Source organism: Puntigrus tetrazona, chromosome 13 (genome assembly GCF_018831695.1).
Source record: "Puntigrus tetrazona isolate hp1 chromosome 13, ASM1883169v1, whole genome shotgun sequence".
NCBI classification, from domain to species: Eukaryota; Metazoa; Chordata; class Actinopteri; order Cypriniformes; family Cyprinidae; genus Puntigrus; species Puntigrus tetrazona.
The window spans coordinates 15,608,672-15,635,596 of record NC_056711.1 but is presented as its reverse complement, the minus strand read 5'-3'; the positions used below and the strand labels follow the sequence as shown (position 1 = coordinate 15,635,596).

General features: G+C 36.1%; 1 protein-coding gene across 1 annotated transcript; it reads left to right on the top strand.

Moving 5' to 3' along the window:
* Positions 1-3,026: 3,026 nt before the first annotated feature.
* crtac1b (cartilage acidic protein 1b) lies at positions 3,027-25,731 on the top strand. Its single transcript, XM_043254712.1, is given in 15 exon segments — positions 3,027-3,226; positions 4,093-4,289; positions 4,382-4,518; positions 8,726-8,839; positions 8,842-8,884; positions 10,186-10,320; positions 10,407-10,552; positions 13,175-13,311; positions 14,370-14,452; positions 15,821-15,921; positions 17,799-17,967; positions 20,250-20,395; positions 20,478-20,520; positions 21,524-21,667; positions 22,919-25,731. Coding segments are annotated over 15 exon segments (1,911 nt in total). The 3' UTR covers positions 23,035-25,731.
* The last annotated feature ends 1,194 nt before the right edge of the window (positions 25,732-26,925 follow it).

Genomic DNA, 26,925 nt, shown 5'->3' with positions numbered 1-26,925 from the left:
ATAATTAGTAGTAGTAATTGGAGTACTATTGTTACTAGTATTAGTTTATTTTCAAATGTATTAATTATTTTTTTGTTAACCATATTTTGAAACTTTATTCAATTCAAAAAACCTCCATCACCTTCATCTAGACCCAGATATTTTTTTTTTTTTTTAATATTTTCACTAAGCTCTATATTTTCACTAAGTTTACTTTAAAGCAGTGTCTTTTTGTAAGAGGAGAGATGCTTGAGGGACTGACTGTGCTGGTGTTTGTCGCAGTCCGATCAGAGAACAGAAATGCATGAGTACACCCTCAAGATGAGTGTAAATATTACTTACGAGGTGAAGGTCACAGGCAGAGAGAGTTCACGGTTTAGTAGTAAGCATTGTAAAGTTGTATATATGTGATATTCTTTATATATATATATATTTCTATATTTATATGACAAACTTTGATTTAATAGTTGTATGAAACATACAGGGAGAAACGTTCCTATGAGATCGTAATGCATATCGTCTAACATCTCTGTGATAACTGCAGTAAGTGTGCTGTGTGATGATAGCTGCAGTGAGATGAAGCTGATCGCATCATTTCTAGTCAAACTGCCTCCTCGAGATGCAGAGCTGCTGCAAGGACAGATTCACCTCTTCTTGTGGTTCCTCTGCCTGTCTGTGTCTGGATTTATGACCCCGTAGCTGTGAAGACTTTTTAGTTTGGAACGCGTCCAGCTCTCACCTCACCCGAAAAGCTTTTACATCATCATATTACGATGACAGATGACAGTACATACGGTACTCTCGGAGCACTGGTGTTCCACTGCCCTTATCCAGCCGTTTGGAATCTTAAAGCTATAAACACTAAATAAATAACAATAAAATGACATGTTTACTCTGCTTTTACTGTTTTCGCTCCGGCTGTTTTGCACTGAGTTATTAATATGAAAGAGGCAACGCTAATGATACAGGACAGGGTAGAACAAAGTGACAACCTCTGCTTAGGCCTTTAATCAGTCTGTCTATGTACATTCTGTCATCGGCACTCAAATTATCAGTGTGCTCAAACCTTTGCTTCAGTAATATGACTAATACAATGCTTATTTGAGTGCTTTGATTACACTTTCATCTCAAACAGCAGAGCATATATTAAGACAACCTTAATCTAAATTAATTACATGGCTTTGATGTTAGAGTTCAGTGGGTTGATTAGTGGAGCAGAGACATGCATATTCCTGAAATTGTTGCTGCAAACGCATACACTTAGCTCTCCACTTTGTGTTTTTACACCAGCATGTCATCTCTCTTATTTTGCAACATACTGCACATATGGCTTTGTTGGAATCCAGATTTTAGCTTTCCCTTATAAACTGAGAATGATAACCATATAGACAACTATAACTGTAAGGGTCTACCAAGGCATAGTAATGTTCTGTTTATTATAAGCACTTCAATCTTGTTGCCTGCCACTTTAAATGCTCAAGCTCTTTAAAGGTAGACACTGACTGGCTGTCGATGTTTCATCGTTCATCAGCTGGAACAAATTTTTTTGAAAGTGATTCCAACGATATCATTCCGCTGTGCTATTATTATTATAGTTCTCGTTGGACTCTTGCTGTTCTTTTACAACCAGAACGATAATATATATCAGATATAAAAAACTTTATCATTATAGTTATTTTCCATTTTATGAATAGGCCTGTGTTATACAAAGGAATTATCCATATTGAATTTTAACAGGTGTTTCACCCGTTTTATTATAATTTTAATAATTATAATTATGCGCTGCATGTGTTTTAGGGTTAAATTAAATATCTGTTAATGTCTGAAAATGTTGTGACGGATAATTACTAATAACCTTTCCTGTTTTTATTATTATCACTATTTACTCACTGTCATGTCATTTCAAATCTATGTGGAACACCAAAGAAGATCTTTAGCAGAATGTCTGAGCTGTTCTCTTCCATACACCCAAACTATCAAGATCCCAATATGGCTAAAAGGCCCATAAAAGTATAGCCCATATAAATTAAAAACCTGGCTCCTTTACCACTTTCATTTTATGTTATGGAAACATTATTTCTGATTGTTCTCTAAAATGTGTGTGTATATATATATATATATATATATATATATATATATATATATATATATATATATATATATATATATATATATATATATATATATATATATATATATATATATATATATATATATATAATAAAAATAATAATAAAAATAAATAAATACACGTGCTCTTACATTTGAGAGAACCTTTCCAGAACTTTCTGAGAATGTTCCGTGTTTGGTGAGAAATGGACAGCTGCTTTTTGTGCTCCATTGAAAAGATATGAAAGACATAATTTTTACTTTTGGGTGGAGTTATCCTTTTACAATTATGACCAAGGCCTTGTTGTCTATGGCTGTGCCTGCATTTACTTTCACATCTACTTAGATAGACAGACAGGTAAATAGATGAGTGGCTGAATGGATAGATCATAAATGTGCAAGTGAGTTCTACAATTGTTTCTAAGAGTTGTTACTCTTAACAAATTTTATTTAATAATAGATAGATAGATAGATAGATAGATAGGCAGACTTACACTTAAATGGATATATAGATGGAGAGACAGATCTACAAAGTTCAGGTTCTCATGTTTTTTGTCATATGGATTGTGCCGTCTAAATGTCTGTCTCATGTGCAGTAAAATGGCTTCTACTCTCAGATCTTAATTTGGTCCATTCTGACCTGTCACATGTCTGCGGTCTCTGTATTTATGTCTCTGTGCAGTGAGTGTAATGCTGGGAAGGTAATTGCCTCTTAACACTGTAGAAAGCAATTCAGTCTACTAAAACTCAATGAAAGTGGAATATCTCGATTGTGTGGCTCAGTTCAGGATGTTTTACAGTTCCTCTCACTTCAGTGAGTCACAACCTCCTTGAAAGCATTTTTCACAGATCAGGAGGTGAGCACGACTGTGATCTTGTTATAGTTTCCAATCCAAAGTGTGGTTTTTCTTAATAAATGATGAATTTCACAGGTGACAATGTCAGCATGGATATTACTGCTCACTGTGGGTGTTTCTGTCCTGGGACTGTCCTGGGGTCAGCGGACTGAACCCATGTTTGCTTCAGTAACTCAGAATGTTTTCCCGCCGGACTATGATAATAACCCCACACAGCTCAACTACGGCGTGGCAGTGACCGACGTGGATGGAGACGGAGATCTGGAGATGTTTGTGACGGGGTGAGTGTACTAGTCTTCTGTTTTCAGCAGAGTAATGAAGCTAAGCATGTATGACTTTATGTTTCTCAACAGAAAATACTTTTATCAGTGTCTAGAGGTTATATGGTGCTTTTGTGCTCTTTGATTGAGCTTACATGTTTGCGATATGGACACAAAGCAGATACATCGGCCAAGAACGTTACCTCAGTTTGTGGCACGAATGTGATATTTTCTAAGAGAGACATAAATGTCAAAGCAATTAATTGGGATTATTTGTAAACCGTTTGTGAAATGATTTGGATCTCTGTGAATTCGTGTTGATGAAAATAGATGTAATTGGAGAGTTCAATGTTTTGTTTGAGTTGGGCTCAAGAATGAAATTAAGTGCAACTGACGGAATCATCTCTAGGGAAACTAGAATCTGTTTTCCCTTCTATTAAATGACAGCCGAGGTGGAATTGTGGGATTGCAGGTCAGCGAAATACACCAACAAAGATGTGCCTTGTTGGAAACTGGAGACAAGAAAATGGAATAGGGTTATACATTAATCCTTCAAGGCATGTTTTTATCTGAGTTAGGTTTTCGGGGAATATATCTTAAATTAAATGTTTTTCTTTTACCCCACTGGCTTAGTTTGTTCTTGTTTTAAGCATTTTTAACGCATAAGAACATACATGCCTAAAAAGCAGATATTAAAACAATTGAATATTTTCATTTTACTATTAAATATGTACTAAAATGGGTTTATAGTATTAAATACTTAAAAAAAAAATATCATATGAAAGGTTTTACTGAAGAACAAGATATATCAATCAAGGATTTTAACATGTGGCATTTTGTTGATTTGTTTGAAATAAATAGCATAGCTCTACCTTTTTTCTCTTTAGCTACAATGGCCCAAATCTGGTGCTGAAATACGACAAGTTTAAGAAGAGGCTTGTTAACATCGCGGTTGACAACCGCAGTTCTCCGTATTATGCACTGAGAGATCGACAGGGCAATGCCATCGGAGTGACAGCATGTGACATAGATGGTGACGGCAAAGAGGAAATTTACGTCCTCAACACTAATAACGCCTTCTCAGGTATGAAACGGTTTCATAAAAGAGGCTCTGAAGGAAATGCTACAGTAAACGGATGTTAGTTTCATGTAAATTGTTCCTGTCGTTTCATGCAGGGAGAGCAACGTACACCGACAAGCTCTTTAAGTTTCGTAATGGGCGGTTCGAGGATCTCCTGAACGATGACATAAATGAACATAGAGACGTCGCCAATCGCGTGGCTGGCCGGTCAGTCGCCTGTGTGGACAGAAAGGTAACACCTCTGCTAAGTTTGCTTCAAATGAGAGCTTTTGGGAACAATTGGTGGTGAAACATTTTCCTCAGCAAAACTAACTAGGTGGGAAAAGGAATAATTAGCATGTTTCCCTCGCACAAAGTTTGTTTTCAAGGTCAATCTTTTCCATGTTTGGATTAAATGATATTGGGCGTGTTTTCTTCTGCATTTTAAAAGATGATAAGCTCAATTATTTTTCTTCCTCTGCATTTTTCTCCCTGTGGTTCTTTTTCAGAGAACTATTGTTCTCAGAACTGGTTTTATGAACAAATTTTTTCCATGTTAATAAAACGTTCATTCGCCTGGTCTTTAATAATCTTCTTAAAATATTAGCGCAACATTTTTTTATATTTCATTATCTTTTTAATATTTTAGTTGGATATTTTTTAAATATTATTACAGTACTTATTTCAGAGAGAACATTCAAAAGTAAAAAAAACTTTTGAAATGTTTAGAGAACATTCCAAAATAGTGTTTTCGTAACATAATGGGAACTTTAGCATAACGTTCTTAGAACATGCAATATGGTTCGGTTATTCTCATCTTTAAAATGTTACACAGACTAGAAATTGCTCTTCTTGAGTGCAGTCTGTATAAAATGATGTTTAGAAATGCTCATACAGTAATCACGAATGACTGAAAATCATGGAAATTTCTCGCTCAAAGGCTGGGAAGACCGTTAGAGGAAAATGTGAATAGTAAGTTGCAGCCCGAGGTATGTATTGATCATCAACAGAATTGCAGAACATCAGTATATGGAATCTGAGGGAAAGTGACTTCTTAAGGGTGTTGAGTGACTGTTTACATCTCGTTACTGTCTGATCGTTTCATCCTGAAATCCTCTGTGGCCATCATTTGCTGTCCGCCATTACCGTCGAGTCCTGCCCCCCTCAGCCAACCAATTTGATTGTTCACTTCAAGCGTTCTGCAGCATTTGTCTCTGACACTGAATCATGTGCTGTGATAATTAGAAAACTCAAGGCCTCATTTGTTTCTTTATGTAAGGAGACGTAATAGGTGGGAAGTGCCGCCTTCATTTGTCTCGCTGCATGTAGGTTTTCAGAGCTCCCACCGTCTGACCGCGCTTCACTGGTACCTATAATCCCAGACGGCGTGATGAATGGCCAAACATGTCAATGATTTGTATTTAGTCCAAAACACAATAAGCTGAGCAGCATATTTGCGCAATTACTTCTGGACTGCATGCCGTTGTGTGGAGCAGTCAGCGGTGAAGGATGCTCAGTAATCCTGGGGAAGAGTTGCGAGGGATTGAAATGGATTTTTTCCACCCGCAGTCATTTGACTGGGCTGATGATAGTGAGACGGTGCTGCTTAAAAGTCCTTCATCAATGATTTTATGATTTAAATGATTTAGGACCATGCTTATAATAGGTTTGGAGAGAAACAAAACAAAATGTGTTTGGAGTTCAGTTGGGAACCAAAAAATCAGCCTGTCGTCGGATACTACGTCGATCCGAAAGGAAATTTTCACAAGTTGAAATGAACTGCTGATGCAGATTGTTGAGTTTGCCTAACTACGGTCATATAAGGTTAAGACCAAGCATCTTGTTAAAATATTATACATTTATTTAATTACATCATTATATTATGTTACCTATATTTATGCTACTGTAACTTTATTGTCAAATAATTAATTGTCATGTCAGAATTGAAAAGGGTCCTGTCCAAACTGTTTCTATAAAATCAGAACACAATTCCCTAGAATATCATTATATGGTTTAACACTGAGATTTGTACACGTGGATATACTAAAGTAGCCAAACCTGTTCATTAGAAGGGGGTGACTTAATACTTTTGGTAATATATTGTATGATACTAGTAAACTATTTGTTATCGCTTTTAATGGGAACCTGAAATAATGGGTTTTCAGTTAAGCTGTCTTTAAACATATATACGGTTTTCTCTGGGAACTGTGAACTTTGACTTTTTAAGCCTAAAAATGAATGACAGCACTTTCCACAGTTAAATGTAAAATGACCCCTGTATATTCCCTTCTGCTTCAGAGACATTAGTATTCAAATGCACTGTGTAGTTTTTCTCTCCTTGAAACCAAAGCATTGTCATTTGTCACTTCAAAGTGGACAGGAAGACACATGGGCCAGTGTCTGTAAGGAGATGGATTGGTCTTCACATTCACCCATCTTCATGGGTTAGTGATTACCTGCATCATGTGCTTATTGCAGCTTTCCTTTGCAATAATACATAAAAGGCAACATTTTACAGTATAGTCAGTAACAACATAGTTTTCTCTCTAAAATATTGGTTTAGAAATGCTAAACGTTAGTTAGTTAGTGCTCAAATGACTAAATACTGCTACAAAAGAATTGTGTATACAATGTGTGGTTGTATTGACTTAATAATAATAATAATAATAATAATAATAATAATAATAATAATAATAATAATAATAATAATAATAATTTATTTAGTGCACAAATGACTAAATACTGACTAACAACTAAATATTGTTAATAATGTTTTGTGGTAGTATTTATTATATCATGATGATAAATAATAATGATGATAACAACAAGCTTTTTTTATTTATTTAGTTAGTGCACAGATGACTAAATCCTGCCACAACTAAATATTGATAATAAAGTTGTGTAGTATTATATGCTTAATAATTACAACAACAACAACAACTTTATTTATTTATTTAGTTGGTGCACAAATGACTAAATATTGACTAAAAACTAAATATTGTTAATAATTATATAACATTTGTATAACAATAATAATAATAATAATAATAAAAATAATAAAACAATATAAAATAATAATAATAATTATTCATAATAATAATAATAATAATAATAATAATAATAAGAAGAAGAAGAAGAAGAAGAAGAAGAATAACATCAAGAAGAATAACAACAACAACAACATTATTTATTTAATGTTTATCGGGTGGAAATTCTGTAGATTTTACACCAACCTTTCAACCCATAATTTACAAACTAACAGGTTTTTTTTTTGCAGGAAACTAGGGTTTGTAAATTATTCTTTGATAGTATCAGTTACCCTTACTTTGCTGGCCCTTGTTACTGGTGAAATTTCTGTAAATCTAATTCTTTATCAATAAACAGAGCATGAAAAACATGGAAACCATGACATTAAAACCTAAGCTTCTAATACATTCCGGGGCAGCATCTGTTTTAAATCCATTATGCTTTAATCTGTATTTTCTGACCTGAAGTGGCGGTTATGTAGAAACCAGAGAGCGTTTGACATTTTCATTGTTGTGCCTCATTAGGATTCTGGTCACGAGCTGCTGATATTTATATACTTATGTATATATTTCTTTATTTCACCATTTCCATGCTGTTGGATTGTGGGTGTCTTTATTGAAACTGTGTGCGTAAGTTCATTTGCTTGGCTACTTCACTGACTTCATGTCCACAGGGAATCTTTCTGATAATGGGGTGTGAAATTAATATCCAAGGGGAGGCAGTTGAAATATGCGTGTGGCGTGTGACGGTATGTGTGCGTGTATATGCAGCTGTATGTGCACGAGCGTCTCAGCTTATTTCTCTTAAGTTATAAGATCACATAAACGCTATGTTGTTTTGCAAATCTTTACTGTGAGAAAATGATTTGAAATATATTAGATTTTCCACAAATTACATGCCACTGCAACTAACGATTTTGCCCCTAATTGAGTTTTATACTTTATGGCCTCTAATAAAGTTAGTGTACTTGTTTACTAAAGAGACAGAGGCGTCAGTGTAGAAGAGCATTTCTGAGATGAAATATGAAGTGTGTAATGTTTGTAAATCAGTGCCACATATGAACAAAATCATTATGTAAATCAACGTTATTAAAGCTGTAATTTTGTAAAACAAGATATGAATTCATGCAAAAAGTATAAAATATTATTTGATGCATTGTGTATAAATTAAATTAAAATTGGAAATACTTTTTAATAAAATTAAATAAAATGATTTTATTTTCTTATTTCAGTTTTAACCATTCTGCAACAACATTAAACTTTAAAAATTGACTCCAGAAAAATGACAAACTATATGTGAAATGTGTAGAAGCATAAAAGTTAGTATGTTTTGTCTTTGCTTTATTTAAAATTAGAATAATGTTTTTTTTAGTTGTTTACGAAATCATAATTAGTTATGACTCAATATTTTGATATTTTTTAAATATTTTTTAGGGAACAGGCCGCTATTCCATCTACATTGCCAACTATGCCAGCGGAACTGTAGGTCCACATGCTCTGATTGAAATGGATGAAAGCTCAAGTGACCCTTCCAAGGGAATCATCGCCCACTGATAAACGTGGCTGAGCAGGCCGGAGTCAACAAGTTCACAGGTGCGTGTCCGCTTATTTATGAATGCGTGAGCGGGAGTGTGTAAGTGTGCGATGATGTCAGTGAATATATTACCCAAGACTCTTTAACGGCCATGAGCTGTAGGATCCAGGTTTTTTGCCTTGTGGCTGATTTACAGTAGAGCTCAGTGCTCATATCAGCTTTGAATCACTGAGTTATAGACAGTGTTTATCAGCTAAAGCAGCCAGTAATAGAGAGAACAGGGCCCTGGAAGGCAGCGCTGAATAAAGAGATGGAGGTTTTGGCCCACTCAGCTGTTTACTGCACTGAAAGTCATGTGAAGGCACAAGGACAAGTGAGCCGTATTTCAGCTCTGACTTACTCAATGAAGCAGCCATTCCATTAATCACTACGAGGAGAGCAGGGCTTTGGACCACCGTTCAGAGCGGTTTCGGAGAGCACTCTTGAGAAGTGTTCGAGCAGGACAGTCTCAGAAGGGAAAGCAAGAAAATTAAGCTTTCGTGATACTCTTGACTTTCTATAGAGGTTCTTGGCTGACTTCACAACCGAATGAAACGGCTTCAACCACAAAATAAAATAAAAAATAAAATAAAATAAAAATAAAATATTTTTCATTATTTAAATGACCCAAATGGTTTAAACAACCAGGTTTTTTTATGTATAATTAATTTAATTGAATTTAATTCACAGTTTAATCAATGATTTCAACTATTTTTATTTGATTTATGTTACACATACAGTTTTATTGTATTTATCCACTTCACATTTTATTTACATTATTCACCTATTATTGCATGTATAAATGGCACAAATATGTAATATACATATATTATATAATGCATATTATAATATGATTTTATATTACATTTTTCATATTTCTTTCACATTGTTGACATAAAACATATATTTTGTTCAATTAAATTCAATTACATTTAATTTAATTTCATTTAATTTCAATCCTGACTTGTCTCTGCATCAGTATAAAAGGTTATAATAATTTAAAACACCAAATTAGAATTTCTGTTCAAATGTCTTTCAGAAAAACATGCATCACGAAAACCGCTATACAAACTAGAGAATCGCTTGCTGCTGTAATTCAACTAGAGGTCAGAGCTGCAGAATAGTGACCGCCGTGTAAGATGTGTGGATGCAAAGCTGGTTAAATGCACATGTTCACACTCCCTGTAATGTGATTATGGGCAGTCAGAGTCTGTGTCAGCAAAAGCAGCGGAGAGCTGCTGCTGGGGAAATGAGCTGGAAAGCCACTAACGATTTCTGCGGTGCGTTTGGTGATGATGGCCGTCTCTGCTGCGTGTTACAGGCGGACGGGGGGTCGTGGTCGGTCCCATCCTCAGTCAGACCCTCCCTGACATTTTCTGTGACAATGAGTACAGCCCTAACTTTCTGTTTCGCAACAACGGAGACGGTACGTTTGCAGATGTGGCGGCACAAGCGGGTAAGCGAGCGCTTTTTGCTTAAAGGTGAGTTTGTTCGCCTTTCACAAGCAAATATGCAATGATGCATCTGTGTTTGTTCTCTCAGGGGTCGATGACCCGATGCAGCATGGCCGCGGAGTGGCTCTAGCAGATTTTAATCGGGATGGCAAGACTGACATTGTCTACGGAAACTGGAACGGGCCGCATCGTCTGTTCCTACAACTCAGCAATAATCGCAAGCAAAGGTTTAAGGTGCAGGTTTTAAAATCACTTTTCATTCTTTTAGCCGTAATGGAAGTGGAAAGGGGTTTACTGCAGTTGCTTAGCTGCCTTCAAAACACTGGTGTTTTACCAGAAAATGCAAATCTAGTTGTTTTTTAATTAGATGTGAATATACTGAATGGTAGGCTTCATCTTTGTTATGCAGAACTAAACGTGATCACTTACATTTTGATCTGTATAATTAAATCCTTCTGAGAGAAGACAGAGGATAAAATAATACCATCTGCTGTCTGATTAGAGTATTCAATTATTCTCTAATCATTGTTCTATTGTTTGCGCAGCGACCTGGCTCTCGTTTCAACTGGTAAAGCGCAGTGATTGTAATTAGTCACAGTAAGATTGAAGAACCTCTTTATTTTCCTGAGACTTACCCAGGAAGTTTTAAAAAATTTGCTGATAGCTTGACTGAATCAAGTCTGAATTTTTTGCATAACATACTTTTCAAAAGTTTGGGGTCATTACTGATTTTATTTCAAAAGAAATTTATTACAGAAAGGATGTAGTCATTTGATCACAAGCGGTGATTGAGACTTTTACAGTGTTGCAAATGATTTCCATTTGAAATAAATGGTGTTCCGTTGAAAGTAACCAGAAAAAGTATGTTTTTCACAAAAATAATAGGCAGCATTTTTATTTTGATTAATTAAATGCAACCAGGAAAAAACAACAACTTTATAGTATGGTATGTGATGTTACCTTTGTGGTACAGTACAATAAAACAATATAAGCTGCAAAAGGCTGTGCATTGTAATCATTTTACCACAGCTTTTGTAAAACAGTGACAAAATCTTAAAATTCAACAAAATTCCCCTATGGTTTATGAAAGGTTTATATTTTAGTTTCAGGAGTTCCCAATAACAATTTGTCATGCATGCAAGGTCGCAAAAAGCTTTCATTATTGTATAATATGCATTTATTTATACCTTATTTACTCCCAAACGATACTCCTCAATGACTAATTTTTCTGAACCCCTCATTTGTGTGACGCTAATTAGCGGTGATTGGTCCGATTTAATTTCCATTCCATAATAAAAGCAGCATTTATGCGTGCATTGTTACCGGAGAAAGAACTATTTTACCGGTCCACCTAGTGGCAAAGAATGAATTAGTATTTTTATGTCAAGTGGGCGGGCAATATGCTAATGTTTCATGTTGAAGTCAACACGAAACGACTTGGGACTCGTTTTAAAAATGACTCGTTTCAATGATTTAGAGTCGACTCTTTCTTTTGAGAGACAATAACTTTACACACGGTGCAATTTCAGATTGAAGTTTTCGTGCATGAAGGGTAATTTTCAAAAATCTGTAATTGAGCCATTTTAAGTTCAAAATGATATTTGTAATGTATTTTAATGGCGGATTTTGTGGGCAAAACTAAGAACATTGTGAATTCTTCTGAAACTCTAGATGAGACGCATATAAGGTCACTACGGTCTTTTTTTTCTAAAGATAAAACTCTGAAATGCATAAGAACTTCTATCCGCTCTCGAGGAGAAACTTTTGCCCCGTGTGGCCAATCAGAATTTGTAAGTCTGCTGCTAATCTTTAACTAATGGTTTAATTAGTCTACATGCAAGCAAGCCTGTCCTTAAATAAATAATAATAATTAAAGAAGTAATGAACCCAAATATTATCCATTTATTTTCCGGCGGTAGTTAGTCATGAACCTTTAGATCTGTATCACCGGAGTGTGTCAGGTAATTGTGTTTGGTATGGATCGGTGCTGTGTGTGTAGGTCTTTCTCAGCTTTGGTTTGATCCCAGTGTTAGCAGCAGTGATTGTCTTCTTTAGCACAGAGATAAATGTCAGCAGGAAGCTGTTTTATGGGGGTCAATTGCTGGGTTAATGTCTCATGGGAGACCTTACAGAAGGATTTGTGCATCAGCTTAGGGCATTGTGACCTTTGCCACATATAATTGCATTGTGATTAAGATGCTCTGTTATTCCGTGCGTTAATTAAACTTTGGCTGAACAAGCACACCGGCCAGTGAAAGATCACATGTGAGTCATAATAAGGGTGAGCTAATTCAGGCTATGGATCTATCTATCTATTGTTCCCACTCCATCATTTTTTCAATCTTTTTTTCCTTCCTTCGTTCCGTCTTTCCATCCATCTGAGATGATCAGTATTGTGTCATGCTCAGCTGTACCTCCTCTGCTGGTTCCTGTCCAGAGATGGCCATCACCTCTCCTTCAACCAGACAGCAGAAGGTCACTTCATGGGCTTTCACCTGCAGGTTTTATGAGCCCTATAATTAAAATTGGGGTTAATACTTGAGAGTGCCGGCTTGCACGATAACTCTTCCATGACTCGTTGCCGCACTATTGAAGCGCGACGATAGCAGTTACTTTTTTCTGCTCCCACTCCCTGAAGTTTTTAGGCCGTGATTTACCCGCAGCTTAGATCTTTATGTCATAGATATCATGCATCTGACTCTCCAAATCTTAACGCTGATGATCTCCTGTCAGCAAAGGAAAAAATACTGTCCCGTCCCATAGAGACGACTGTATCAGAACGAAGACGTTGTTCAGTTTTTTTATGTTACCGAGTGTAGAGTGTGGGGTTTCAAATTTTGATATTCTCTGTACCAGGACATCGCCACACAGAAGTTTTCCATGCCATCTCCTGTTCGCACCGTCATCGCAGCCGACTTTGATAATGACAACGAACTGGAGGTTTTTTTCAACAACATTGCCTACAGAGGACCTTCAGCCAACAGACTGTTCAGGTGTGTACTGTACTGACATGCATAGGCTACCTCTTTTATCGTTGCAGAACACATAAAGGAGACATGTTCACACCGATTTAGATATTAATTAATATTTTGTTTTTATTTAAATTTATATAGTAATAATCGCTTTAACGTTTTTTTATATATTCATTTCATATTAATTTCAGTAATTTTGTTTTGCTTTTTTTTATTATTCCTATCTAGCCTGAATTGATTTTCATTTCAATCATAGATTTAAAAAATATTTTGCTTTTTTTTTTACATTGAATTGAATTAAATTTCATTCTTGTAGTTTTAGTTACCAATAAAAACTGCTGCTCTCTGTTCACTTCCATTGTATGGATAAAACCTTTGTCCCATACAAGATATCAGTATTAATGAAACCACAAATTCAAAAATGTCATAATGAATGGACAGTAACAGTCTTGGATCTTTTTATACATTATTCAGTCGCCTGCTTGATCGAAACGACCCGTATCATCGTTACGTAACAGAGCTATTTCTTTAACATTTACATTGCAAGGTAGGAAATAATTATGGAAACTCTCTCTCTATTTTGGGGATTTGGTGGTAAGCCCAGGCGGCACGACAAGCCAGCAAGTCCAACCGCCAGACCGCAAACAAACCCAGTCCAACCACAACTCTACCTGATGGGAAATTCCCCCAACATCCGACCTCACCCGTTACACGATGGCTTTCTAATGAGAAGACTGGATGTAGCATTAAACAGAACATTGTTTCAAATTAGTTTCTAATCCCATACTCAAACAGTCTGGACCTCGGTTCACAGAAAGTAAAGTCTTGGGCTTTTAATATAAAGAAACCTTTTAGTTAGCGTTATTAGTCATCAAAATAGTATGAACTTGCAGCCCTAGAAATGTTTTAACTGAATCAATATTGCGGGGGTTTCACGAGCCTGTAAATGAATATCTCCTTTGAGACATGTTGTATAACATGCAGCTGACAAGGTACATTTGTCTCTGACTGTTCCTTTGTGTGGAGCTCTCTCAAGCCAAAAGGCAAAGTGAGTAAGTAATTAATCTTTACCATGGCAGAGTTTCTCGGAGAGAACACGGAGATCCACAGATCGAGGAGCTGAACGTCGGGGAGGCCGCCGAACCAGAGGGACGGGGAACCGGTACGAAGGGTTTGGCTGGTTCATTTCATTAAAATGTAGTGCTGTTTATTTTGTAAATCCATTTCATGAGTTTTACAAATGATAAATTGAGAATTCCCCCTTAAAATAACATAAAAATGAACCGAAGCTTTATTATTTTAATTTAATATTTTTTTTTTTAGTTACGAAGGACTATTAATGTTCTCAACCTCATGCTTTTTCAATGCATTTCACCACCTCAAATTTATCGTGTGAAGGCTAGTTGTCATGATGCATCAAAGTAGCGTACTAGCTTGTCAACCATCCATTGTGCTTCAACTTTTCAAAGTTAAAACTAACTTTAGTTAATACTATTAGTATCTCTAGTGTCTAGTAAGTCTCCTTTTTTGACGTGGTTAGTGAAAAATGTAAACTATTATTCAAATTGTAAAAGAATTTAATTTAAAGAAAGAAAAAAAGTTATATTTTTATTACTTAACATCATGACCAAAACATTATGTAGATTAGCCTAAGCTAGGCCATTTAATACATTTTTATGAACATGTCTTATAAAAAAAAAACATTAATGGTGTGCGTCTTGAGATATATTTGTAAAATATATTCTGATATATTTTAAGATCAGTCAGTGCATGTTTGTTTCAGTCGAAACAGTCCAGATTTACATTTACTAGGATTTGACTTAAGCCTTGTCTGTTGAACCAGGGGTATATTTCACATATTTTCTAAAACCTTTTCTTCAGAAAGCTCTTAAAAATGTGTGATGATGTTTACAAAATTTATAGCAGCACAACTGTTTTCAAGAAATGTTTTTTGATCACCAAATCATCACATTAGAATGAATTCTGAAGGATAACATGACACTAAAAACCGGAGCAACGGAAAATTCAGCTGTACCATACAAAATAAATAAATTACAAAAATATATTATTGTTTTTAAATTGTAACAATATTCATTTTATTGTTTAATGTATTTTTGTCTTTCAAAAAACATTTTAAAAACTTACTGAGTCCGAACCTTTAGTGTAAACACAGTGTTGAACGGTGGTGTATGTTAACTGGGCACACATATACAATAGAAATGAGAGATGCACAAACAACTAAACTGTGCAGTGATGGGATGGTTGAGTTTATCTCCAAACCTTAATGCTAGTTATCTCCTCTCTACCACTAGATGGCATTATAAATCCAGGCTTGTGTGTAACTGTATCTTGGGTCATTTACTGACATTTACAATCGAGTGCAGTCACCGCTCAAACTGAATTATCATCATCATCATTAGAAAGCCACTGTATTAATGTAGAACTGGTCTAAATTTACAATTTTATTTTGGTATTCGTGCATAATAACATTCGTTACAGCTGTGTCTGAGTAAAATGACCTGTATTTCAGGAGCAGCCGTGACTGATTTTGATGGAGATGGACAGCTGGATCTTCTGGTGACGCACGGGGAAAGTGCAGCTCAGCCCATCTCAGTGTATCGAGTCACTCAGGTGAGGATGCGTTTTTGACAGGGCAGCCACTTTTAGGCTGAAAACGAGAGATTTTGTGGAGAAACTAGTTTTGTTTTACATGTGCAAAAACAGTCCTTTACTGTATGCTGCTTATAATACGAGCTGCAATGATGCATGCCCGTTATTCCAATTTATTATCATAATAATAAACACGCCGGTTTGTACAGCAAATAGTTAATATCATATACTTAACTTAGATTGCATGGATTATTAGAAATAAAATATAACGAGATGAAATGCTTCCTCTTTTCACAGAATTCAAAATTTCCTAAAATTTCACGGTTTTGGCTTTATTTTCCTATTGACGTGCTCTCTGCAGTCTTCATATGTTATATGTATTAAGACAGAGATGTGAAGTACATGAGCAAATGTAACTAATTACATTTTGCATGGCACCTAGCTTTTCTGAAACAGTTTATTTATGCCACAAAAGATGTCCTTTTGCAAACTAGGGCACTGAAAGTACTATATTTTACCCTTACCCAAACTTGTCAACAGGTTACTTTATAATGTGAGTTCCTCAGGCTGGGTACACACCACAAGATAATCGGGCTGATTTTGAACTGATTTCTGACCATCCCAGGTAATGTCCTGATTATCTTGGTGGTTCTAAAGATCATTTTATCAGATTTTCCTGTGGTGTGATGTGCGTTAAGAGTCACCGAATCTGCTCTGGAAGAACATCGGAGCTGTCCCGATCGTGAATCGTAAATATTCAACATGCTGAATATTTACAATCGGAAATCCTGATGTGTCGGGGGAGCCCCGAGAAGAAAAACATGCGTAAGATCACGTGAAACGAAACAATATCCAATCAGAAAGCTAGCTGACAGAAGACGTAATAACAAACACAGTTACCCCGCAGCACAAAAGGAATGGAGCAGAGATTCAGGATCAGCTTGACGAATTTGTGGCAACATTGTTTATGCGTGTCCTGAAAACATATTTATTTCCAAGTCTCAAGAGATTTTGCAAGAGTTCACAGTCTGGACTTATAAGATTTATAAAATCTTTTAGTGTGTACTCTGCCTTAGCCAGTAGCTGTGAATGACAGGTGTTTTATACGAGATGAGAACATGATTGCAGCTGGCGATGAGGCCCAAACCAGCACATCCACTGCATGAAGACTTCCCCGTTATACTGAAGAGATTTTTTTAAGGATATTGTTTTTTGAATGAATGCATAAATACATTTATGCATTCTGTATGATTGCCCTACTCAAAAGTCGTGTCTGTGTTGTTTTTGTTGCATTTTCTTTTCCTTGTAGTGGACTTTTAAGCCACTTCCTGGTACCTTATCTTATTCAGCTTGTTAGCTTCCTGTGTATATAGAGGCCTAGTCTAGGCCCAGTTGTCTGTTTGTCCGTTATTCTGTTCTTGTTCCTTGTGGTTTTTGGTATTTTCCATGAAACATCTGCACATAGATCCTTGTCTCTGCCTGGTTTCATCAGCTTTCTCTACAACGTTACAGTTTTTCCACTGGCATGTCTCTTTGACTGATGCATCTTTGAGCTTATATTTAATATAATACTTTCATTGAAGTTGGTGGTCATTGGAGACTTTTCACAGTAAGTTATCTATACTTTTATTCAAGTATGGCTTTCAGGTACACCTCTGTTGTACACATAATTGACGTTCTATGTAGATCCCACCTTCTCACACACCACTACTGGTTGATTATGTTCAATGCCCGAATGCTATTGGTCAAAGTAGTCATTACCTTCAGCAAGTACGAAAACAAAGCTGAAAGCCTGACATTGTAGGAAATTTCCAGATCAGGACATAAACAAAAAGAAGATCTGAATTTCTGGTTAAAGTGCAGATGTTGAGTTTTAAGTTGATGGTTTCTCATTGCAGGGCTCGTCTAATAAATGGCTCCGAGTGATTCCACGCACGCAGTTTGGGGCTTTTGCTCGTGGGGCAAAGGTGAAAGTCTACACCAAGCGAAACGGCCCTCACATGCGCATTATAGACGGAGGATCAGGGTACTTGTGCGAGATGGAGCCAGTGGCTCACTTCGGACTCGGTATGTATTTCTTTCCCTAAAAAGCCTGCCTAAAAAAATCTTTGCGGGAAAATCACATTAAGAAAGGAACAGCTATGAAATTGACCAGACCTGTAAAATATCTATTTCATAAGTGCATCCACCGTCTCGGAAATGTTCAGGGTCGCAGAGCAGCGGGAAAACAAGCGTTCGCTCTGCTGACTCATTACAGAGAAACAATTATGATGTAACTCCAGGTCATGTTCAGCGGGGGGCTTCAGGTCTCAGTAACATTATCCTCCGCGTGGAGGCCGGTTCCTTGAATATCCTCAGACTGAGGGTCCGGAGAGAAGCCTGCAGGTGCAGAAACCGGTGGCAGCAGACCGGGACCTTTTCCCCACGGCTCGGCTGTGTTACAGATGCTTGGAGGCACATGGCTTCATCTGGGAGCTATCGGACAGATTTGTGGCAGGAGTAGGCTGCCAGCTGGAAGCTCGGGTTATTCTGAATGTGCTGTGAAAAACAAAACGATAGCCATCAGTGGTCACTGGATCACCCCGAGGGCTCGTAAATATGTGCGTACGTGTTCAGGCCTCTAATCTATGTTTCTTTCAGTAAGAGTGTTTGCAAACTGATGTAAAATATCTGCTTTACAAAATAAATCCGAAGTACAGTACATGATATCAGATTATGGAAGTAAATTCTTTTATTATTTTTAACATTTTTATCATGCAATTGCAGAATTATTTCTTTAAACCGTATGACATAATATCTAACAATGGTAGCTTTTATCTCACAAGTGGATCTATATTTCTCATAGTTGTGACATGGAGTTTATATCTCATAATGCGACTTTTGTTCTTAAAATTCTTGAAATGGTTTCAGATTAAACAGGGTGTTGCAAATTTGCCTAGAGACCTAATTAGTTAAATAGAGCAGAATCTGAATTCTTCAAAATTCAGATTTAGGTTTCAACTAATGGATTTCTTTAACAAAAACATGCCATGGTATATAAAACATACATGATGATTAGATATTTCAAATGCTTAGATTTCTCAGACAAAAAAGGTGCTTCACAAAATGACTTTTTTTTTTTCCATGTATCATATTTTTAGATTTACATTTTTTTTTCAGACTAAAAATACTAATATACACCTCAACACTATTTATTTATTTATTTATTTGAGTATTTTGAATTCTCAGACAAAAAAAAAACATAATGGTAAATGATGGTAAATATTATATATTAAATCTAAAAAATATTTTATATATACAAAAAAACATTTTAGGTTGGCGTTAGGTTGGTACTTTTTGTTAATATTTTCAGTATTACGTGCAGTTACCTAAATCCTGAAATCATCAATATTTTCCACATGCTGAATTTGAGGATAGCCTTTATTAAATAAAAACCCAGCAGATGCACAGTTGTCCTCTCCAACTAAACTGCGTCTTTCAGAAACCGCTGGTGGAATGTCATGCTTTTTGTCTCTCGAGGCACCTGAGCCAGCCCTGGTCCTGCCAGGAGCCCCGTGGATCTGTTTACCTAAGAAATGTCGCTTTAATTAAGAACTGGGAAGGCAGTCAGCTTCTCTCCTGCTTGACTAAAGGCTATAATGGAAAGAAAGTCTAGCGCCCACCTTGTCCCTCCTCATTTTAACTCCTTTGAAGTTCTGCCTTCCTCCTCCACCACATTCATTTCCAATGGATGATCTCTCTGTTCATGATCGCTACGACAGTTTCCTCTAACGGTCGTGTTAATTACTGTCCCTGCCGTCTGTGAGAAAGTGTCTCCGACAATCAGATTGAAGGTAGTAAACGGATGCTTCTGTAAACCTTAAATGAAGTGCTTTCCAACCACTATGCCATTTATACGGCTCCTTATTTCAGCCACCGAACAACAGACAGATTTCATCGGTCTGGCATATGAGAACCTCATTGCTTTAATGCCTCAGTGACTGCTATGCCAGAAACTCTCTGGCCTGTGAACCCCACACACCGGCAGTCATGAGAAACCGGTTCTGCCGACATCAAATGAGACGTGTTCAGGCCTCGCTGCTCACGACGCTGCCCACAGCTGAGACTGAACGCATTCTTGTGCATTTGTTTAAGAGTCTGCGCGGCCTGTGCCAAACCAGAGCCTATTCCAACCTGGCTTTTGCCGAGAAACTTCTTGGGAGGGCCTTTCTCCAGAATGGTATTTTTCCATGGAGAGCTGTACATTAAGAAAAGAAATCATTCATTATGTCTCCTAAGCCTGAGGGGAAGTTATAAAGACTGACTGTTCGTGAAGTACTGAAAGGACCGCTGCTTTGCCGCCCTGACAGGGAAAGATGTGGCCACCAGTGTGGAGGTGTTCTGGCCAGATGGATGTTCTGTGGCGAGAGCTCTGGAGCCCAGCGATATGAACAAAGTGATAGAGATCTATTACCCTGAGAATGAGGAAGAGGCGACCCAAGTGGTGAAGATCGAGGTATGTACCCTACCTGTCATATTCACGTGCTCTTCTTTAACGAGGGGTTAAACTGTTGTACAAATGCTCTTTCTTTTCACAGTGTGGACCGGGATTTGAGGTCAATGAAAATGGCCGTTGCACTGGTAAGGTTTTTGGCCTAAATAAACAAATGCACACAGACGTTTGTTTCACATGTTTCTGTGAATTGTGGGGAATTTCCATAAACTTTTATTGCTTTTATACTGATCAAACAATATTTTCTATTGCCTTTACCCTAAATCTACCCCTTACAGAAGACCTGTTTGCACCGTTACAAAATAAACATAATTTACATTTTTTTCCCCTGTGGCAAATGTCAAATAACGTCAGGTTTTGCTATCCTTGTTCACCACAATGTAGCAAAACAAGAACTCGTACACACACACACACAATATAAAAAATGAATATACATAACAAATACATATGACTATATATATATATATATATATATATATATATATATATATGTGTGTGTGTGTGTGTGTGTGTGTGTGTGTGTGTGTGTGTGTGTGTGTGTGTTAGAGAGAGAGAGAGAGAGAGAGCTGTAGAGCAGAAGGGGCAGTTAGATATAATTAAAAATACTGGATTTGTAAACTGGACTTTTACTGGATTTGTAAGCTGTAGACTATATATAAACTGACGGTGCTGGGGGACTTAAGTTTGAATCCGGCCTCGATTATAACGTGTCCCATCTACAATATAATCTCATGCAATAATGAAAGAAAATGCAATACAATAAAGGCCTTACTTTAATGGAAATTTATACATTAATGGAAAATTCTGAAGTCAAGTCTCCTTTGCTATTCACATATAAAGCCCTGTTTGATAACACTTTGCAAAGCAGTCCAGTCTCTCATGAGGTTACATTTCAGTTAGGATTTTGCCTTTAATAGGAATCTTCCTATAGGCAGTAGACAGCATGGCGACTCAGCAGGTTTTGGAACAGAAGCTGTGTCAGTCATCATGAGTTTGGGGTAGTAGGAGAGAATTCTTTGTTCCATGCGCACATACAGTATAAAGTTATCTAAAAATATTCACTCCCACAAATAAACGTGGTTGTCACTTCTTCGGCTTTGCATGTTTATTCCACTCCTCTTCATTGTTTAGACCAAGATGAGTGCACACAGTTTCCGTCTGTCTGTCCCTCTGAGCGACCTGTCTGCACCAACACCTACGGGAGCTTCAAGTGCCGTGCAAACAAGAGGTGTAACCAAGGATACGAGCCCAATGACGAAGGGACAGCATGTGTAGGTGAGTTTAAGAGCCCCTGAGAAAAGCTTATTTGACCTTATTTCTCAGAGGTAGAGTTTCACTTTTGAGCTTCGGGACAAAAATGTCTCAAACTCTGCTCAGATTTACCAAAGTTTGCAAGTCAAAAATTTCAATATGAGCTTAAACATGATCTTAAACTCACTTACAAAACACAAATTATGCTAATTAATATTCTTAAGTTACATCTTCTACTTTCTAATGTCTTTCTATTTCTCCCAGTTTCTTAATTTCTATTTCTCCCAGTTCATTATCAATATTTTTGAATACTTTCTAATTCTTTCTAATATTACATCAACTATTGTGAAATATTATTATTTCTCCCAATGATTGCTTTAAAAAAGTAGGATTAGGAGTTATTTGAAACATTGAATAGAAAATGTAAGAATTAACTACATTCTAGCAACTAAATGACTTAAACCACATTTTTAAAGGTTTAGTTCACCCCAAAATGAAAATACCCCATGTTTTGGCAGAGTTATGTAAAAAAAAATCAGTCTTAAAAATTATAGCAGGTGGGTTTTTTTGTTCAATTTTCCAAAAGTAGTCAAATAAAGCATGTACATCCATAATAAAATGTGCCTTACAAGACTCCAAGGAGTTAATATATATACATATAATATATATATATATATATATATATATATATATATATATCTATATATAAAATGTTATTAAAACACATATCTGCATCTTGCATTCAACAGTGATTTGTGACAAAATAAAACGCATAAAATGAGGAATGTAAAGAAAAATGCTGTAGGATTTCCATATAAGCCAAGAGAGGAGACTGGTTTTCCTTTGGTAAAATAAAAAAAACTTTGCTTCCTTTTGCTCCTATAAATAAACTCATAGTATATTTCAGAGAACGGCTTGCACATCAGCAGTGAGAAAAAAAGTATAACATTTTAAATACGATTTTTTTTTTTTACAAAAACACATTCATTTGCTACAAAAGGCCTTTATTTACCCCCAGATTCACGTGAGTCACCTTTTATTAAGGACTTGATGTATTTGACTACTTTTGGAGTGTCCTACTCTCATTCTAAAGCTCGAGAAGAGCAAGGAAAATGTTTTATATAACTCATATAGTATTCCTCTGACGGAAGAAAGTCATATACACCTGGGATGCTTTGAGGGTGAGCAAAACATGGACTAATTGTCATTTTTGGGTGAACGTCAACAAATATTTTTTTACAGCATAGTTTGCTTCTCTTTCCTTTATCTCTGCAGCCCAGGTAGCATATTTTGGAGGAAACAGATCCTCAGCCTCTAAGCTCTTGGCGTCCCATCTTTGGCCTCTCATACTAACTCTTCTCGCTGTCTTTACTGCTTGCTTGGGGGCATGAAGGGCAGTGCCTCTCCCCTCTCCTGACATCTCCCACCCTGCTTGGTCTCCGATTCTCCGCTTTCCTTTCTTTTTTCGCACTGAGGTGTTTGGGAGTCAGCTGTAAAACGAACTCTCCATGGACCTGTCGCTCTTGCAATGTCGTCACTAACAGACCTGTAGAAATAACGCTTCGCTTTCCAGTCGGGAACCACATAAGATCCCTGTTTTTCAGATAAAGACAAGTATTCCCACACAAAGATCTTCATGTTCATCAACCGTGATGTGGGATAAGATTGCGATTGTAATGATCTTAGCGAAAGGCCGTGTCCCAGCGTGTTACGGGCAATTATGTGTTCTAGCGCATTCAGTCTCAAATCGGCAGCAGCGTGCTAGCAGGTTTTCCAGGAGAGCATATGCCGGGCCATCTGTTTCACGCAAGGTTGCATTCCTTGTGCTCTGAATAATACATTCACGAGAGTCGTACCATACACTTTTGACCCTCGCCAGCACTCACGACTGCCCTTAGGATCGGTGCATGTTTTTGGCATGGACGAGTTTCATTTAGCAAAATGTTGTTCAGATTTCTACATGTGGGATTTCACAGCGATCTAGCTGCAGAAACACAGGCCCAGACCACATTGTGAAGTAAAACTTTCATTTTTAATCATGTTTGATGTTCTCAGCTTTAAATACTACAATAGAAATAAGCCAAGGTTTCATTTGCGTGTTGGTAGTCGCTTTGATAGGATATGATGTCTTTTTATAATTTGCTATGGCCATAACCAAAAACTTAATATTTTTTTTCTTTTAGATATTTTCTTTTAAATATTTTAACTTCTGTCAGTGGCCATTGTTCAAAAAAAAACCCCTTAAAAGTAGTCCATACATCTGTGCAGTCAAGACAAATAATAGTTTTGTGTGAGAAATAAGCTGATATTTTAAAAGATTGGCTAATGCATATTGTATATACTTTGAAAATGTGTGAATACAATGAAAATTATTTGGTGTAGGATTTATTTGAATCAATTGTCCCTAAAAATTTAACTCAATTTAATACAATTTCAATTTTGAAGTAGAAATATGAACTGTTTTTTTCCTCATGTGAACCATTGTAAATTGATTTTTTTTTTTTTTTTTTAGGCAAACATATTTTTTATATATTTTTTTTTATTATTCACACCTTCACTTTAGTTTTAAACTTTTATGCTGTTATTTATTTTAATAGAACATAGAAAAGAATCTTCACAAAGCTTTTTTTCCCCAAAAAACTAAAACCACCCCCCAAAACAATAATATACATACTTTAAAAGATCATATTGTGTGAAAAACAGACCAAAGTTTAGGTAATTTTTTTAATGAAAATGATGGTTTCTCACACAAAGCTTGCCTGTGGCTTCTGAAATCTGGAAAGATAGCACATAATTCATAAGGACCACTTTTATTGTGTTTTGTTTAGTTCCTTTTAAAGGATAAGTAAATACACAATGACTAAATTTTATTGGTGAGTGAACTAACCTTTTAAGTCATTATTCACTGGTAATGGCTTTGGATTTTCCCCTTATTCTAAAGCGGTCGGCTTAGTAAATGCATCACTATGTATTGTAGATGTTTCTTTTTTTTCATTCATTTTTATAAATTGATTTAATTTAGCATTTTCAACCTTAGTTATTGGGATTGCTATGCAGAATATTCACCCAGGGTTAATGAACCGTCTGCGGCTCAATGAAAAAGGCATTTTAAAATGCAGTACGAGCTCTGTTTGCTTTGGATGTAAATATCATTTCCTACAGAACGTCGTTGACTGGAATGAGACCGCTTATACGGGATCACCGATTTGCCGCAGAGCTCAGAATCCACATTCGCTGCATTTTTTAAAACATCGTGTATTGTCATAACTGGACTCGATGCTTTCGAACAGTCGCACCAGTTAAATTTGACATGAATTCACCGGTCTTTGATGGAGGTGTTAAATAGCTTCTGAACTGACTCACGATGTGTGCGTTGGCTGAAGACCCCTCAGTCTCCAGGGGCGAATATAGATTCTCTTTATTTTATTACGCCGTTCTAATTTTCCATGTCATGACTCAGACGAAACATGTGCCGACTGCTTCGGGAAAAACGTCAGATCTCACAAAAGCTGACAGATGCCACCTATAATTATTATTTAAATGATACATGTAGTTAGAAAGCAGATTAAATCAAGCTTACCTCAGTGTCATGGTTACAAGCAAAGGCACGGTGTGGAATCTCAATAAATGCATGTCGTGGTGAAGGGATACGTGAAAATACGAGCTGTCTTTGTAATGTCTGCCAAAGCGATTCTGTTGGAAATTCCAGCATGAGTTTCTATGCTAGTCTAGAGCGGTTCGAGCCGCTTAACCAGTAAAAAGATTGGTTAAGCTGGTTAAGAAGCTTGGTGGGCTGCAGACCGGCATGCAAAACATAACATGCACTGGTGTTTTCAACAGGGATGAATACAGAAGTGTTGAACGATTAATCAGATTATATGATAAGCTGCTGCCAATGAAGATGTAATTTCCACTTTTATGTCGAAATCATTTATATGGAAAAAGTAACTATAGTTTCAGTGAAAAGATGGCAATGTTTACTTGATCCCGTCTTTTGGTTTTCGAATGAATAGTTGCTCATTTTCTTTGCAGAATTCACTATAGTTTGGGATCCATGTGTAAAATAAAGTCAAGTCTTTTTCTGTTTTGCTTATTGTCTTGTTTTTTTGTCACCGCAACATCCTGAAGCATGCTACCACCTCTAAGTAAAAAAATAATGATGTGATCCTGGACCTTATGTAGCACAGGTATAGCGGTAGCAAGCCAGCAGTACACTGTATGTGTTAAAATGATCGATTTGTACTTTTTGCCAAAAATCATTAGCATAGTAAATATCATGTTCGATGAAGATATTTAATAAATTTCCTACCATAAATATAATTATAAATATAAAATAAATATAATACCATAAAAGATAATATGCATTAGTAAAAACGTAATTTCCACAACATTAATGGCGATTTTCTCAATGTTTAGATTTTTTTTTTTTTTTTTGCATCCTCAAATTCCAGGTATTCAAATAGTTGTATCTCAGCCAAATATTGTCCTGTTCTAACAAACCATACTTCAGTATAAAACTTGTTTATGCATTTTTCAGATGATGTAGAAATGCTAGTTTGAATCATGCAGTAAGATTTTATAAATGTTACTATTCAAAAGTTCACGTTAAATTGAACAAAAGTGACAGTAAAAATGTCCGATATAAATGTTTTTTTTTTTTTTTGAATTTGCATTTCATCAACAAATCAGAAAAAAAGAGTATCATGCTTTCCAATGTAACAATATGATGCTGAGAAATCACTTATAATATATATTATATGCTGTCAGTTGATTAATCGCGATTAACTGCAAAAACTAAATTATCGTACATATAAAATATGAACATGCATGTGTTTGTATAATAAATATATAATAAAAATATATAGTACACATACATACTATGTAAACAAAAACTTTTATTTTGGATGCGATTAATCGCATTTAGTCTTTTGACAGCATTACTAATAATATTTTGTAAAAAATAATTTTTACTATATTTTTATGATATAAAATCTTTTTCATTGTTTAGCCATAAAAATGATACGAAGGTCATTTTAAAACCTTGTTTTATGGAAACAGATTCATTTGTGACGATTCTCACAAATCATAAATTTTACGCAAAACCAATATGCGCATTCATGAACTAAATAGTTTGACTGTTTATTCAGTGTCTCAGCCTCTCCAAAGCAAACACAAACTTCAGCAGGTGTATGGAGGGGTCACTTTAAGAAGTTCATGGCACGTTGGGTTACCCGAGGCTGTTACAGCTTGCTTTCTTTCAAGGGCTCGCTCAAGTAATCAAG